Consider the following 15,179-nt stretch of genomic DNA (forward strand, 5'->3'; position numbering starts at 1 on the left):
TCATAATAAATCTATTTCTATTTTTTTTATTTTTTTACGAAATTCCTTTAAAAAAAAAATAGCCACATACATACACATGTTTTTTTTCCAAGAAAATCTTGATTTTTCTTCGCACATGGCTTTTTTTTAGAGTTTAACTTGCGAATGGAAAATATGCTTATTAATATTATACTAGAATAGGAACTTATGAAGAAGGTATTAATATGAGGCATAAATACAGTATTTTAATGTTAAATATTTGCTAAAATAAATGTCGAAGAGCCGGCGGCTTCATATTCATTTTCACGTGAAAATGAATGCATATCCAACATTGGAACGTGCAAATTCCATGAAATTCGGCACTTACCATTGAAAATTATTGAAGGCGTGTATATGCGATTTTACCTTTGTAGATGAGGTAGGCGGATCTACCACTAACATCAATAAATAAAAATTAATATTGATGATAATATCTAAGAATTAGTGTAATTATTGAATCCGCTGTTCTATAAGAACCTTCCATTTTTGTTCTTAAGTAAATTTGACACATTATTATAAATCAAATAATTTTTAATGTTTTTATTAAATATAATATTTAAATTTTAAATAATAATTATTATTTATAAATAATAATATTTGAATAAGAGTGTATGGGAAATATGATCCACAATTTTATTTTTAGTTTGACGTTTCAAGTTTAGATTAGAACTTATCATTATGTCATTATGTCTTGATGATAGGTTACTGAAAGGATTTACAAATGGAATTGCTTATCATATTTCAGATAAAAAAATCAAATTCAAACCACAAATAATAATAATATTATTTCTTGGATTTGGAATATGTTTTAACTTTGTTTTTGTGTAATTAAGAATTAGTTTTTTAATAGTAATATTATTTGTTGGATTTGGAATATGTTTTAATATTTTTTTTTTAATTAAGAATTAGTTTTTGAATTTAAGAAAATATGTTGGATGGCTCAAAATCTAAAGGTATTTAATAGTAATCTTGAAAATCTACCTCTTTCAAAATTACAAATAGATGAGTCTAAATGATATAGTTTTCCTTAAATAATTGTAATAAACCAATTTAATTTAGACTAACATATATAACATTGAATATCTTATTACTCATTTTATTACTGAATTAGGATAAATTTTCACCATATTTACTATCAAATTTTTTTATTATAGATATATTCCAAATATATTTCTTGCAACCACACACCACCTCTCCAATAAAAAAGGGCTGTTTGAATCATGGTTTTGATGGTGGAAATTGATTTGGTAGCATCAAAAACCTCTTAAAACCCAAAATCTTAAAATTTGGCGACTATAACATAAATTTACAAAAAATTGTGCTAAATTTTATCACAATCTTACATAAATTTCCATATTATGAGGACAAATTTGAAAGCTACTTATACTACATCAATCGCAAAGGAAAAGACCAATTGGTGTAAATATCTAAAAGTCCGCCAATAAGGAAATGCTACTTACCATTTAGGGTCCCGCGGGAGGAAAATGAGACGAGGTCAGGGTCACGAGTTGCATTCTGTTGCACACTGCCATCCATCCGTTTCATTCTAGAACAACTCTAGTAGGCCCACATGCTTCACTAGGGACAAGATAATGCAAGTGGGGTAGCTTGCAATTTACAGGGTATCAACTAATTTCAAAGATCAACTCTGCGAGACACAGGCGGTCAAGTCGTGCGGCTTCTAGATGTACATATTTTATTTTAAAAATAATATTTGGACAGCACAGTACGCCATCGCTCATTCAAGATTTGATGAAGGGAAAAAAGAAATTCCCAGGTAAAATTGAGGGGGCGGTCTAAACGGTGGAAGACTCGGCAGAACAGGTCAGCGCGCTGCATCGTTGACCAAATGCATATAAAAGTCCTATTTCCCCACCTCACCACAGACGAAGAAGTGATCTATGCAAACTGCCCTTGGACAGGCTGTCCCCTGGCTCGCAGTAGAAGATAATGCCTTGATCGTATTTCTGTGTAGATCTGGAAGCAAGAGAAATTTGTATTGTATTGTACAAGAGCTGAGGGGAGGGGCGCGGCACATATACAAGAGCTGAGGGAAATAGACTAGAGCTGAGGGAACTGGGAAGGAAACCATGGCAATGCCAGCAGCTGAAATGTGGAGGGCCGGGAGCAGGCGTAATACCGCTTCTGGAATTTGGAGGGGAGGGGACGATGTGTTCTCCAGATCCTCCAGGAGTAGAGATAATGAAGACGACGAAGAGGCCTTGAAGTGGGCGGCCCTGGAGAAATTGCCCACTTATGATCGCATCCGCAAGGGAATTCTCCACAGCGTTGGAGGCGCGCATGAGGAAGTCGATGTGGCCAAGATTGGGTTACAAGATCGCCAGCTTCTCATCGACAGATTGCTCAAAATTGCGGCCGAAGACAACGAGCGTTTTCTGCTGAAGCTCCGCAACAGGATCGACAAGTAAGGGGCAGAGTATTTATTTATTTTTAATGTTTTTTTGGTTTAGATGATGGATGGAGTAATTATTCTAAATGTTGATGATGGATAGAGTAATCTTTCTGAATGTTGATAGATCAATTGGATAAAAAACATTACACCGTTCACTTCCAAAAATTTCTAAAATATTTCTTAATTTTCAAGTTTTTTATGGTTTTTTTTGTGGGTGCAGAGTGGGCATCGACATGCCCAAGATCGAAGTCCGCTTCGAACACTTGAACGTGGATGCAGATGTACATGTTGGTAGCAGATCGCTGCCTTCTATTCCCAACTTTTACCTGAATATGCTGGAGGTATGTCTAATTGAATCCACCAGTTTTGACCTTTTGTTGTGCAATTCATGGCGGTGGCTTACATGGAGATTACGTTTTTCAGGCGTTTCTAGGATATCTGAAGATTTTTCCAAATAAAAAGAGGCCCCTTTCAATCCTCCACAATGTTAGCGGTATCATAAAACCGTGCAGGTGAACATCACTCCCTGCAATTAATTTTCTACGTTTCTTTTGTGATCCTCCGATCGCCTAGATTTTTTACATTTGATGTTAAATCCCGTTGGATTGTTTTAACGATTTGGAGTTGCGCGGATTTTGCAGAATGACTTTGCTTCTGGGACCGCCAGGCTCAGGGAAAACAACTTTACTCTTGGCGTTGGCCGGCAAGCTTGACTCAGAATTAAGGGTGGGTTCCCTTTGACCATCCCTTTGATTTTACAATTGTCCATTTGTTTTGACAACAGAGGAGACCAAAGGCTAAAAATTGGGCGTTATTTGCAGGTATCTGGCACTGTAACATACAATGGGCACAAATTAGATGAGTTCGTACCCCAGAGAACCTCGGCTTACATTAGCCAACATGATTTACATATTGGTGAAATGACTGTGCGAGAAACCATGGACTTCTCTGGCAGGTGCCAAGGGGTTGGAACCAGATATGGTATGCTCTTTCTTAATGGTCAATTTAATGGATTATCAGATAAGCTAGGGTTAATTGGTTTAATTATGAGTAGTTTTTAAGTGATTTATTTTCAGATTTAATTGGTCTAAAATTTGTGACAGATTTATTAAAATCACAAATTTTAGAAGTAAACTCTTTACAATAGAAATATCTTAAAAAATTTTGAGGGTGCTAAATCTTTATATACATTCAAAAAAATCAATTTAAATAATACAAATGAAAATTAAGCCAGAATTTTTTTCACTCCATTCCCGCTCGAAAAAATCTGAAAAAATTCAAAAAAAAAATTCAATTAAATACTCTTCCAGTTAATTATAGGCTAGGCTATTACACCAACAATGATTTATTTGCTTTATGATTTTAAATTAAATGAATAACGATTTATTTGCTTTGTAATTTTAAATTAAATGAATATTTTTAGTGTTATAATTTAAAATATAAAATCAAATTAAATGAATATTTTTATTGTTATAATTTAAAATATAAAATTAAATAAATATCTTTATTAGAAGAAAAATACAAATTTCTTCGCACATTTTATTTAGTTTGACCGATGCATTGTACAGACAAGTTAGTGGAGCTATCAAGAAGAGAAAAGCAAGCTGGCATCAAACCTGATCCTGATATTGATGTTTTCATGAAGGTATGGAATTTTACTATTTAAGGATATATCTAAATATATTTTTTAAATAATGTCTGCCAATCATAATCGTCCCGTCGCTTTTTATAGGCTATCGCTGTGGAGGGTCAAGAAACCAGCCTTGTTACGGATTACATACTGAAGGTAAGTGCGTTTTACAGAATGAAAATTTTACCACCGGTCTAGTCAGGGGGAGGCGGCTCTAATGGCTCTAGCTTGCGTTGCAGATATTGGGGCTGGACATTTGTGCGGATACAATAGTAGGAGACGAAATGCGAAGGGGCATTTCTGGCGGTCAGAAGAAACGTGTAACTACAGGTTAGTTTTCTTCTTTTGTCATTATCAGATTATGCAATTGTGGGGTTTGATTGGAATCTTGTATTGAAACTAATTGTTTGGCCATGTGCCCTGGATTGACTGGATTGTATTAAACAATTAGATGGGATGGGTAGTTTTTTCTTCATTGAATTAGAGTATATCTCAAGTGTCAAAGTACACGGCATTAAATAAATAATTGTTTGGGATTGACCTGATTGTATTAAACATTTGGATTGCGTAGCGGAGATGCTTGTGGGTCCTGCCCGGGCTCTGTTCATGGACGAGATATCGACTGGGCTAGACAGCTCAACCACATTCCAAATTGTAAAATGCTTACGCCAGAGTGTCCACGTCTTGGACGGGACAACCTTCATTTCACTGCTGCAACCGGCGCCGGAAACTTATGACCTCTTCGATGATATCGTGCTGCTTTCCGAGGGTCGGATTGTTTATCAGGGGCCCCGCGAAGACGTGCTCGAGTTCTTTGAATCCATGGGCTTCAAGTGCCCTGACCGAAAGGGCGTCGCAGATTTCTTGCAGGAAGTGAGTAAACTGACAATACCTTGCGGAAACAAATAACTGGTTTGTTATGGGGCAGTTAATGATGTTTATTGTGGGATAATGTAGTTGTTTAAATTTAAATGTGGGTATATATAGTTTAGTATATTTATTGTGCAATGGCATGTATATGTTTGGCTGGAGCTAACCAGTCATATATTAGGTATTTAATGCTTTCAGAGCAGCACGCCACTTAGCCCGGAGCAGGCAAATACTATTTAATGCTAAATTTGCCCGCTCCCATGTTATAGCATTAAGTCGGGTGCTGCTTTAAAAACATTAAATACCCAATATATAACTGGTTAGCTCTTTCGGTATATGCCCACCCTTAAATTTTAACAAACTAATTATCCAAAAACAACCCTACAATACATTTATGGCGACAGATTTTCTGATAGTTTATTCTGATTTTATTAGATTGATTTTCTAATTCGATTAGACTTCTAATTCGATCGGTCGAACACATAATTCGTATTTTATGTGATTGATTCTGATTGTGTTTGATATGCAGGTCACTTCTAAGAAAGATCAGCAGCAGTATTGGGCATGGAGAGACCAGCCGTATAGATATGTAACAGTCAATGAATTTGCTGATGCATATCAGTCATTTCATGTTGGACTGAAAGTGACCCAGGAGTTGTCGGTGCCATACGACAAAACCAAGAGCCATCCGGCTGCGCTTACATTTTCGAGGTATGGCGTGAACAAGAAGGAACTATTCAAGGCCTGTTTCGCCAGGGAATGGCTTCTCATGAAGAGAAACTCCTTCGTCTACGTCTTTAAGACCTCGCAGGTGCATACCCTGAACTTTGAGAACTTTCTAATTTCAAATTTCATGGAATTTCTCGGCCATACAAGACAGATTATTAAAGCTTTACTGAATTTCCCCTCAAATTCCCTGTCAAAGCTGGTCCCTGTATTCAGGCATGGAATTTGATTGCTCGTCACAGTGTGATTTCCCAGTCAAATATACTTAAAATTTTACAAAATGGTCAAAATCCATACTGTGAAAACCTGGGTCAAATTTGACGGGTAGGTTTGTTTTGAAATTGTTACCCAATTTAGTGAAAGATTAATAAAGCCAAACCTTATCCAATAAAAAATGTCCCCTGTTCGCGTAACAAACGCTCCTGTATGTTTATTGATTGCCCTGAACAAAAGTTATGGTACGCAAAAAGATAGTAATGATTTGTGCAGTTTACATTTAAATAGTCAGTTGCCAATTTAAGTAAATGTGGTACACAATTCTATGGAATCCTAAATGAGCACGCCTTTAGAGAAAGGTTTAATACTCAGTCGCCTCGATTCCTGTCCATCCATTCTACCGACTTTAACAAAATGTCGTATACATATAATGTGAACCTGATAAGGATAAGGATAAGGATGAACCTGAACCACCAAAATAATTGAGAACCAAAAAACATATAATGTGTTGCGTAGTGGGAACGCTGCTTCTGCATTAAATGCGGGACAGTCGCCACCGCTGCTTTTTTAATCTTTCCGTTGTTTTATTTTTCAGGGATCTGTGATTGTAGTTGTAGATTAGTGAAAGCGTTGACTGACTTCATTGATCGGGGATCTGTGATTGTAGTCGTAGATTAGTCAAATCTTTGACTGACTTCATTGTTTGGGGATCTGTGATTGTAGTTGTAGATTAGTCAAAGCGTTGATTGACTTCATTGCTTGGAGATCTGTGATTGTAGTTGTGGATTAGTCAAAGCATTGACTGACTTCATTTCCTGGCTGAACGCGTTGTGCAGCTCACGGTGATGGCTTTCATCACGATGACACTGTTTTTGCGGACCAAGATGCACCATACCTCGCCAAACGACGGGAACATTTACATGGGCGCTCTCTTCTTCTCCTTGATTACCTGCATGTTCAATGGTTTTGCGGAACTTTCAATGACAATCCAAAAGCTTCCTACATTTTACAAGCAAAGAGACCTCCTCTTTTTCCCTCCGTGGGCCTTCTCACTGCCCATTTGGGTGTTGAGAATTCCAATTTCACTTCTGGAGGCCGGAATATGGGTTTTCTTCACTTATTATGTCATTGGTTACGACCCTTTTGTTGGAAGGTGAGCATCCTCGCCATTAGAGTTTGCATCAAGTTTGACTTCAATCTTCTTGGAGCTCACAATTCACAAAACTTGGGGGTTTGTTTGTAGGTTGTTTCGCCAGTATCTTCTGCTAGTCTGTGTCCATCAGATGGCCACTGCGCTGTTTCGATTCATCGCATCATTGGGTCGAACCATGATCGTAGCCAACACATTTGGTTCTTTTGCATTGGTCATTATTTTGCTTCTCGGTGGATTTCTTCTCTCACGACGTAAGTAGCCTAATATTAAACAACAATTTTCCCATCTGTTCGTAGGAAGATATAGTCTTTTCAAGATTGATTATTTATACTTTGTGGCACTGTAACAGATGACGTCAAAAGCTGGTGGATATGGGGTTACTGGATATCTCCTCTCATGTATGCCCAGAATGCCATCTCTGTGAACGAGTTCTTAGGTCACATTTGGAACAAGGTATTTTATAATCGTATCTGAACATGGATATATTAGACAATTGACCTGAACATGGATATATTAGAAAATTGACCTGTACATTTCAAAATACTGAAATCTTTTGTGTGGAATGGCAGCCAACCTTGAGCACTAATGGCTCTGTCTTGAACGATAGAACATTGGGTAAATATATTCTAACCTCGCGCGGAATATTTGTACATGGATACTGGTACTGGATTGGCGTTGCAGCTCTGATCGGATACACGTTTTTCTTCAACCTTTGTTTCACTCTCGCGCTAACATACCTCAAACGTGAGACATTGTTCTTGTGCTTTCACAACATATATTATATTTCTAATTGCACTGCTTGATGTTAATTTATGGCGATAGATGAAAGCACCTTGTTGATCATTTCCTTATTGAATGGATCGATCATTCAGCCCTCGGCAAAGCTCAAGCCGCGGTGACTGAAGATATTTTGCAGGAACAGGAGGCAAATAGAACAGGAGAAACTAGGTCTGTTGAACTGAGCACTCGTCAAGGATCTAAAGGAAAGTCCGTTGTGGCATCCACATCCGAAGGTTAGAAGAGGAAATTTCATTTTATGTAGAAAGCTATTTACGACTCTCGAGAGGTTATTAACTTTATTGTTTTACAATGGGTTGCAGGGCGTGCTGCTGAAATTACGAGGAGAAGTAATGTATCTGCCGATTCCCACTCTGAAAGAGTGGGGGCATCGGGCGCTGCTACTTCTGGAGGGGCAACAAAGGGCATGGTGCTTCCATTTCAACCCCTCGCTCTAGCCTTCGACGATGTTTGTTACTTCGTCGACATGCCCGCGGTATGTTAAATTCTTTGAGTAAATGATGATTAATGTTCGCTAAGATCAATCCGTAAAAAGAGAAATAGAAATTAATTGCGATTGTTACGGCAAAGATGGTAAATGTAGATTAAACTAAATTCCATATTTACAAAATGTTGAGCAGGAAATGAAAGAACAGGGCGTTACAGAAACCCGGTTGCAGCTGTTAAAAAATGTAAGTGGAGCTTTCAGACCCGGCGTTCTGACAGCGTTAGTGGGAGTTAGCGGTGCTGGAAAGACCACCATGATGGATGTTTTGGCAGGAAGGAAAACAGGTGGATACATAGAGGGCAACATCAGCATCTCTGGTTTTCCCAAAAATCAGCAAACCTTTGCTCGGATATCGGGGTACTGTGAGCAAAACGACATTCATTCACCACAAGTAACAGTTCACGAATCGCTGATATATTCAGCATGGCTTCGTCTTGGAAGCGATGTTGATGAACAAAAAAGAAATGTCAGTGATCATACCCTGCTCTCTCTTTTTCTCTCCATATATATCTACTCTATTTTTGGTGGCTGAATTAAATTTATTGGGATTGCAGATGTTCGTGGATCAAGTAATGGACCTAGTTGAGTTGAATTCTTTGAAAGATTCTGTTGTTGGTCTTCCTGGAGTAACTGGTCTGTCAACAGAACAGCGTAAACGATTGACTATAGCGGTAGAACTCGTGGCTAATCCTTCTATCATATTTATGGATGAACCAACTTCAGGACTGGATGCCCGTGCGGCAGCCATAGTTATGAGAACGGTCAGAAATACCGTTGACACAGGGCGGACAGTTGTTTGCACAATCCATCAGCCTAGTATCGATATCTTTGAAGCCTTCGACGAGGTAATTCAACATTCTGGGGCTAAAACTAGTTGCAATTGCAAATGCCCTCTCTATTAAAAACACAACAAAAATTATCGAACTGACTTGGGCTTTTGGAACTTGCAGCTATTTCTGATGAAAAGAGGAGGGCAAGTTATCTATGCTGGTCCATTAGGTCGCCACTCTCATAAACTAGTTGAATACTTCGAGGTATGTTATATGATGTTGTGAAGTTTTTCTTGTCAAGTTATGGTAATTCAAGTTTTATCAATTGAAATGTTGAATTGCTTTGATTGATCCAAATTATTCCCAGAATTTTAAAGATGATGGATTAACTTTTTCTTAATGCAGTCAATTGATGGGGTGACCAAGATAACTGAAGGGTACAATCCCGCTACATGGATGTTGGAGGTCTCTTCTGTGGCAGTTGAAAACCGTCTCGGAATCGATTTTGCTGACATTTATCGAAACTCAGAATTACACCAGTAAGCACGAGAAACTGTTTTTTTATTTTTAAAGCTTTGACGTTAAATAAATGTGATTCAACGGAGCTTGACTCTTTTTCTATTTGCAGGCGAAACAAAGCCCTCATAAAGGAATTGAGCACGCCCGCCCCAGGGACGAAGGACCTCTACTTTCCCACGCAATATTCTCAGCCATTCTTTATCCAGTGTGCCGCATGCTTTTGGAAACAAAGATTGTCTTACTGGCGCAACCCACAGTACACCGCTGTGCGCTTCTTTTTCACATTTGTGTGTGGGATCATGTTCGGTACCATTTATTGGCGTGCTGGTAATAAGAGGTCAGTACACAAATATATGGAAAATTTCCATCAAATTTGAAGGGTTTAATCCGAAAGCTAACGTGCTCTGGTTGCAATCTTGTGGAACAGGGGTCAACAGGCCGATGTTGTCAACGCGATGGCTTCCATGTACGCGGCAGTATTGTTCATTGGTATAAACAATTCATCCTCGGTGCAACCTCTCGTCGAAATTGAAAGAACTGTGTTTTACAGGGAGAAGGCTGCGGGAATGTATTCTGCTTTACCATACGCCTTTGCACAGGTGAGCGTAGTAAATCAATCAATTATTTTTTACAACTTCACATTTAGAATACCTTAATAACCATAAAAACCCTAGAGTGTCTTAACAGCTCTATGTCCAAAAAAAATTAGCAGTAAATCAATTCTCATTATTGTCACACCTTTGATCACACTTCATTTACTTTCAGGCTACCATAGAGATTCCCTACGTGTTCGTCCAGTCCGCTATTTACTCTATTATGGTGTATTCTATGATGGACTTTGATTGGACAGCAGCCAAATTTTTCTGGTATCTCTTCTTCGCATTCTTCACGTTCCTATATTTCACGTATTATGGAATGATGACCATGTCATTGACGCCCAACCACAACATTTCGGCCATCGTTTCTTCTGCATTCTATTTGATCTGGAACCTCTTTTCCGGCTTTTTGATTCCACGAAAGGTAACATTTCTCTCTTTCCATAGTTTATGAATTCTAAAATTTATAATGAAATAGCATCTCTTTTATTTTCTGTTATTCAAATGTTTTGATGTTTGTGGTTGTGGCAGAAAATTCCTGTATGGTGGAGATGGTATTACTGGGCATGCCCCGTGGCATGGACGCTATATGGGCTTGTTGTATCGCAGTTCGGAGATCTGGATAATCAGATGGAAGTGTTGGGTGGACCGTCGCAGCCCATCAAGGAATTCGTGAAAGAGTATTACGGCTTCCATCATGATTTTCTGGGGGCAGTAGCAGGTGTAGTGGTGGGCTTCTCGGTGCTGTTTGCTTTTGTATTTGCGATGGGCGTCAAATACTTGAATTTCCAACATCGATAGCCGGAAGCATGAAGTACTTCAATTCGACATATGAACGTCTCTGGAAGCGAGCTCCGGCAAAAGTTTCAATGTATTAAAATGCAATTTTCCACCAATAAATATTGTTATTCGTTTTAGAAAAAATCATGTAGAGCCTTGCCATTTGTAAAATTTTTGTACTCTACTAGATGACAATCTGATAGGTACTCCTCCCCTCATAGAGCCACGGGTTCTCCTCGTAGGAAACGATGGAAGGTCGATCGTGGTTGAAAAGACATACCCTAAAATTATTTTTTGATATATATATTTTTCATTATCCATATAATTTTTGTATTTTTCCAAAAATACATGTAACATAGTGATATTGGTTTTATATTATGAAGGTTATTGATTTTAATATTATGTGGCACTATAATATTAAGAGTAAGAGTATGATACATTTTAATATAAAAAGGATAAGAAAGTAACATATGAAAATAAAAGTTATACGGTGTGACATTATCAATAATATAATAAAATGTCATATTTTGATATTAAAATGTTTAATAAAATATTATAGTTTGTTTTACTATATTTATAATATAATAGTATGTAACATGATGATATTAAAATGTTTGATGAAAAAATATATTAAGACATTATAGTTGATTTCATTATCATGTCATGTTGTATTGAGATATTTGAGTGGCATATTATCATGATATTGAATATAGAATACTGAAATCATCTTATTTTTAGTGATTTTAGTTTATTTTAATGAATCAAAGTTTTATGTATTTTGATTGTTTTTTTTGTTGTTGTTGAAGAATTGATAATTTAGATTATTTTAAAATTAAAAATAATTTTAGAGGCAAAGTTTCATGGCTAAAGTTCTCATTATAGAGGTGGAACTCTAACTTCTAACATATTTCTATTAGATTTGGGGTTAATTTTACCTAGAAACGTGGGGTTATATGAGTGTACATCATCTTATGCTAAATTTACTACATTAAAATGTCATTTTATAATTTAAGATTAAAATATTAATTTTAAGAATATGTCATTGTAATTATAAGATAAGAAGTTGACTCCAATATTTGTTACATTCAAACATTAAAAGGTTATTGACAAATATCTACCCTAGAGAAATGTATTGACATATGGCTAATCAAAATAGAGCATAGTGACATATAATTAAATTAAGTTAACCATAACCAATTATTTCCCAGTAGTCAATAAAAGTGAAATGAAGTCAACATAAGTCAGTCATAGTAAAAGGATTTCAGTGGCAACTTTGTATTGAGATAAAACCCTATCAATGATATCAATGGGTAGTTAAAAGGAAGCCTCATTCTTATCATTCTACTTGGGATTTATTTATAAGAGATTTAGGATCATTATATAGAGGAGTTTGGGAACCAAAAAGCTTTAGTTAATTGATAAGAATTAAATGGTTAGATAATATTGAAGATTGTATTCAAAATATCGCTATTGGCCACAATGGTGGATAACATATGTGATGAACATCTATTGGAAGCATATGTGGGTGAATTAAAAGAAGAAATTAAACTCAAAACATATTGAAAATATTATGGAAACTATGCAATTTTCTCATTGTATTCAAGCCGATAATAGAGCTATGCACAATACTACCATTGGAACATATGTAGGAGTCACAGTTAATTTAAAAGTTTATAAAAAAATGATACCACAACTTACTTGAATATCAAAAAAGGAAATGAAGGAAAGAAGAACAAAATGGCCATGCTTTGGTTGTAATGACAAATGGTCAAAATCACTTAAATGTCAAGAAACAAAATAATGCACCTTGGAAAACAATTATGAAGACGTGTTATACTTTGTATTGGCCATCAAAGGCCTTGCAAGGAAATTATTAGATCTCATGGCACTGAATTACATAATTCATTAATTCCTCATAATTATTTCACAAGGAAGTATTTATTTTGTCACAATTTTTTAATTATTTCATAATTACAAAATAACAATTATTATTTCATCATTGGGAAAAACTAATAATTGAGAAGAAAGTTCATAGTGAGTTGGGAAAACATAATTGAGCATGGAACTTCAGTAGAAAACTCACAATAGAGAAAAATGTCACTATTGGTTGGAAAAAACTCATAATTTAGCACATAATTTATGCATAACTTGTAATTGATTAGCTCATGTGTCAGAAGTCTATTCATTACTTATGAGGAGCCTTGGTATTGCACCAAGGATGTTGTAACTCCCAAGGGCTTCTCAACTTAAATTATCAACCCAGGGTTTGTACAAACTTAGAGGTGACAATGCTATATGCACAACAAGTTAGGTTCTACTCATGTCACCCTCAGTCATGAGATCAAATCAAGGTGTTCAGAGACCACTCCTTCAACTAACTACAAAGAGAAAAGCATGTCATAATTGCAAGGAGATGAACATGATTCTAACTACAGAAGTGAAAATGTCATTCATTCAATGTAAATGTTGAATTGAAATTACATGAAAGGAAAAAATCTACTCTAGCAGTAGACGTAAACCATGTTATTCCATATGCATACTTATTAAAATTAACATCCTACTTGCATGAATCATCTATCTATTTGCAACTTGCTTGAAAATGAGAAATTCAACCTTCAACACAATTATGAAAAAAATGTTAATTCTAATTCTATTTGTTGTCTTATGTTTGTAGTGAGGAGAAGATGGGGTTGGAGTGGTCTTAGAATCTTCTTTGATCATGAAATCAAGGCTTGTGGGCCATTATTCAACTTCAATATCCAAGGGTCAAAATATGGAGCAAATTTGGTTGAAGAAAACAATGTTACAAGTATGCTACAAGAAGTGCTACAAGAGGCCATGTATTGCTAGATGAGGCCCTGTTTTGTTATAGGAGGGGGTTTGAGAGCTTTTTGAGGACAAGAATGGTGTCTTGAAGGTAGAAGAAGATTGATAAAGGTAAAAGAATGTGAATGAAGGGTGTGGGAGCCTCTTATCCAAGCCTAGTACCCCTCAGAGGTCTATCTTGCACCAAAGTTTGTGCCCACAATGTCCTCCATTTACCCTAGCAGAGTGATCTCAGTGGAAGAGTTTGGAGGCAATGTGTGGTGTCTAGGAGGGAGATGGAGTGGCCTAGGTGGATGTAGAAAGGTGTGCCCACCCCTGCAAGTCAACACAATCCCTGCAAACTAGTCAAACACATGCATCAAATAATCACTATTATAGAAAAGTAAATTAGCATGGAAAGGATGAGTTGAATTTTATTAAAATCTACTCTACCCTACAATGTAACTTAAATTTCCAAACTAATGATGTTAATTTCTAAGTTGCAAAAACTAAACATGCAGAAGGATTGCAATCCAATATTTAACAATTTCCAAGAAATCATAAACACATATTTTTGGGTTGTTATTGTAGATCTTCCAATCACTCTTCCCACAAGAGAGGTGATAGAAAAACCTACAACTACAAGTTTTTATAATATAATACCTACTGCTAAAAAAAAATTAAGAAACATAATAATAATAATAATAATAATAATTGAATGAGAACAAGCAAGAAATACAAGAGAGGGACTAAAGTCTTTCGGTTGGGCCCAAACCCAAGGGTTTCATCCCTCCAAAACTAACTCAGATGCAGACCAATAGTGAACTTCTCATTAATAGAAAATAAGAGTCACATACGTCATATGAAGGATGAGAATAGCAAACACTAGGCTCTTAGTATCTACTCCTAGCTACAACAAAAATTTGAATCCTAATGAGCCTTTTGGTTGGTTTATTTATACAAAAAGTAGTTGAGGGGTAGCTCCCTTGAAAAGAGGAGTGATTCCCTCCAAAATCTTGAGATTGGTGGATCTAGTTCCCTTGGATCTTCACATGCACTTGAGTTCCTCGACTACTAGTGAATTTGAGTTGTTGGTGAGGAATATTTGATCTAAAGTTGAGTTGGGGAGTTAATGCAGTGGACATGCCCCCCTATATTCTCTCTAAATGTCTCCAATCAGCCCTTGCATAGTAAATATCTCCAAAAATGCTCTATTTTCATGCATATTAATCACATTAGGCCATGAAATACGACAAACACCCTTTAGTCTTCCTACTAGGCATATTATGGTTAAAAATGCAAATTAATGTGATCAAAGGAGAGTTTTGAGGGTTGGAGGATAACACGATGGGCCTCAAAATATACCTATTGATGGGACCCATCATCACCCCCCTACTG

General features: G+C 36.5%; 1 protein-coding gene across 1 annotated transcript; it reads left to right on the top strand.

Moving 5' to 3' along the window:
* Window positions 1-1,840: 1,840 nt before the first annotated feature.
* LOC149143272 (pleiotropic drug resistance protein TUR2-like) lies at window positions 1,841-11,373 on the top strand. Its single transcript, XM_089449566.1, has 24 exons — window positions 1,841-2,443; window positions 2,652-2,772; window positions 2,855-2,943; window positions 3,073-3,157; window positions 3,253-3,412; window positions 4,000-4,076; window positions 4,164-4,217; window positions 4,301-4,391; window positions 4,633-4,934; window positions 5,461-5,742; window positions 6,710-7,026; window positions 7,117-7,277; window positions 7,376-7,479; window positions 7,596-7,770; window positions 7,899-8,039; window positions 8,127-8,299; window positions 8,445-8,777; window positions 8,866-9,156; window positions 9,262-9,345; window positions 9,487-9,620; window positions 9,710-9,937; window positions 10,028-10,199; window positions 10,366-10,620; window positions 10,728-11,373. The coding sequence occupies exons 1-24, from the start codon at window positions 2,109-2,111 to the stop codon at window positions 10,995-10,997; spliced, it is 4,434 nt and encodes a 1,477-aa protein (XP_089305692.1). The 5' UTR covers window positions 1,841-2,108; the 3' UTR covers window positions 10,998-11,373.
* Window positions 11,374-15,179: the final 3,806 nt, after the last annotated feature.

The sequence above is a fragment of the Pinus tabuliformis genome, chromosome X (genome assembly GCF_031772625.1).
Source record: "Pinus tabuliformis cultivar Carrire ecotype Pingquan chromosome X, CPIR1, whole genome shotgun sequence".
Lineage (NCBI taxonomy): Eukaryota > Viridiplantae > Streptophyta > Pinopsida > Pinales > Pinaceae > Pinus > Pinus tabuliformis.

Excerpts from the sequence above, each read along its gene's own strand:
- LOC149143272 (XM_089449566.1), top strand. The coding sequence starts at position 2,109 with ATGGCAATGCCAGCAGCTGAAATGTGGAGGGCCGGGAGCAGGCGTAAT. Across the intron at positions 8,778-8,865 it reads TTGATGAACAAAAAAGAAAT|ATGTTCGTGGATCAAGTAAT; the intron begins GTCAGTGATCAT and ends TTGGGATTGCAG. Across the intron at positions 10,621-10,727 it reads GCTTTTTGATTCCACGAAAG|AAAATTCCTGTATGGTGGAG; the intron begins GTAACATTTCTC and ends TGGTTGTGGCAG.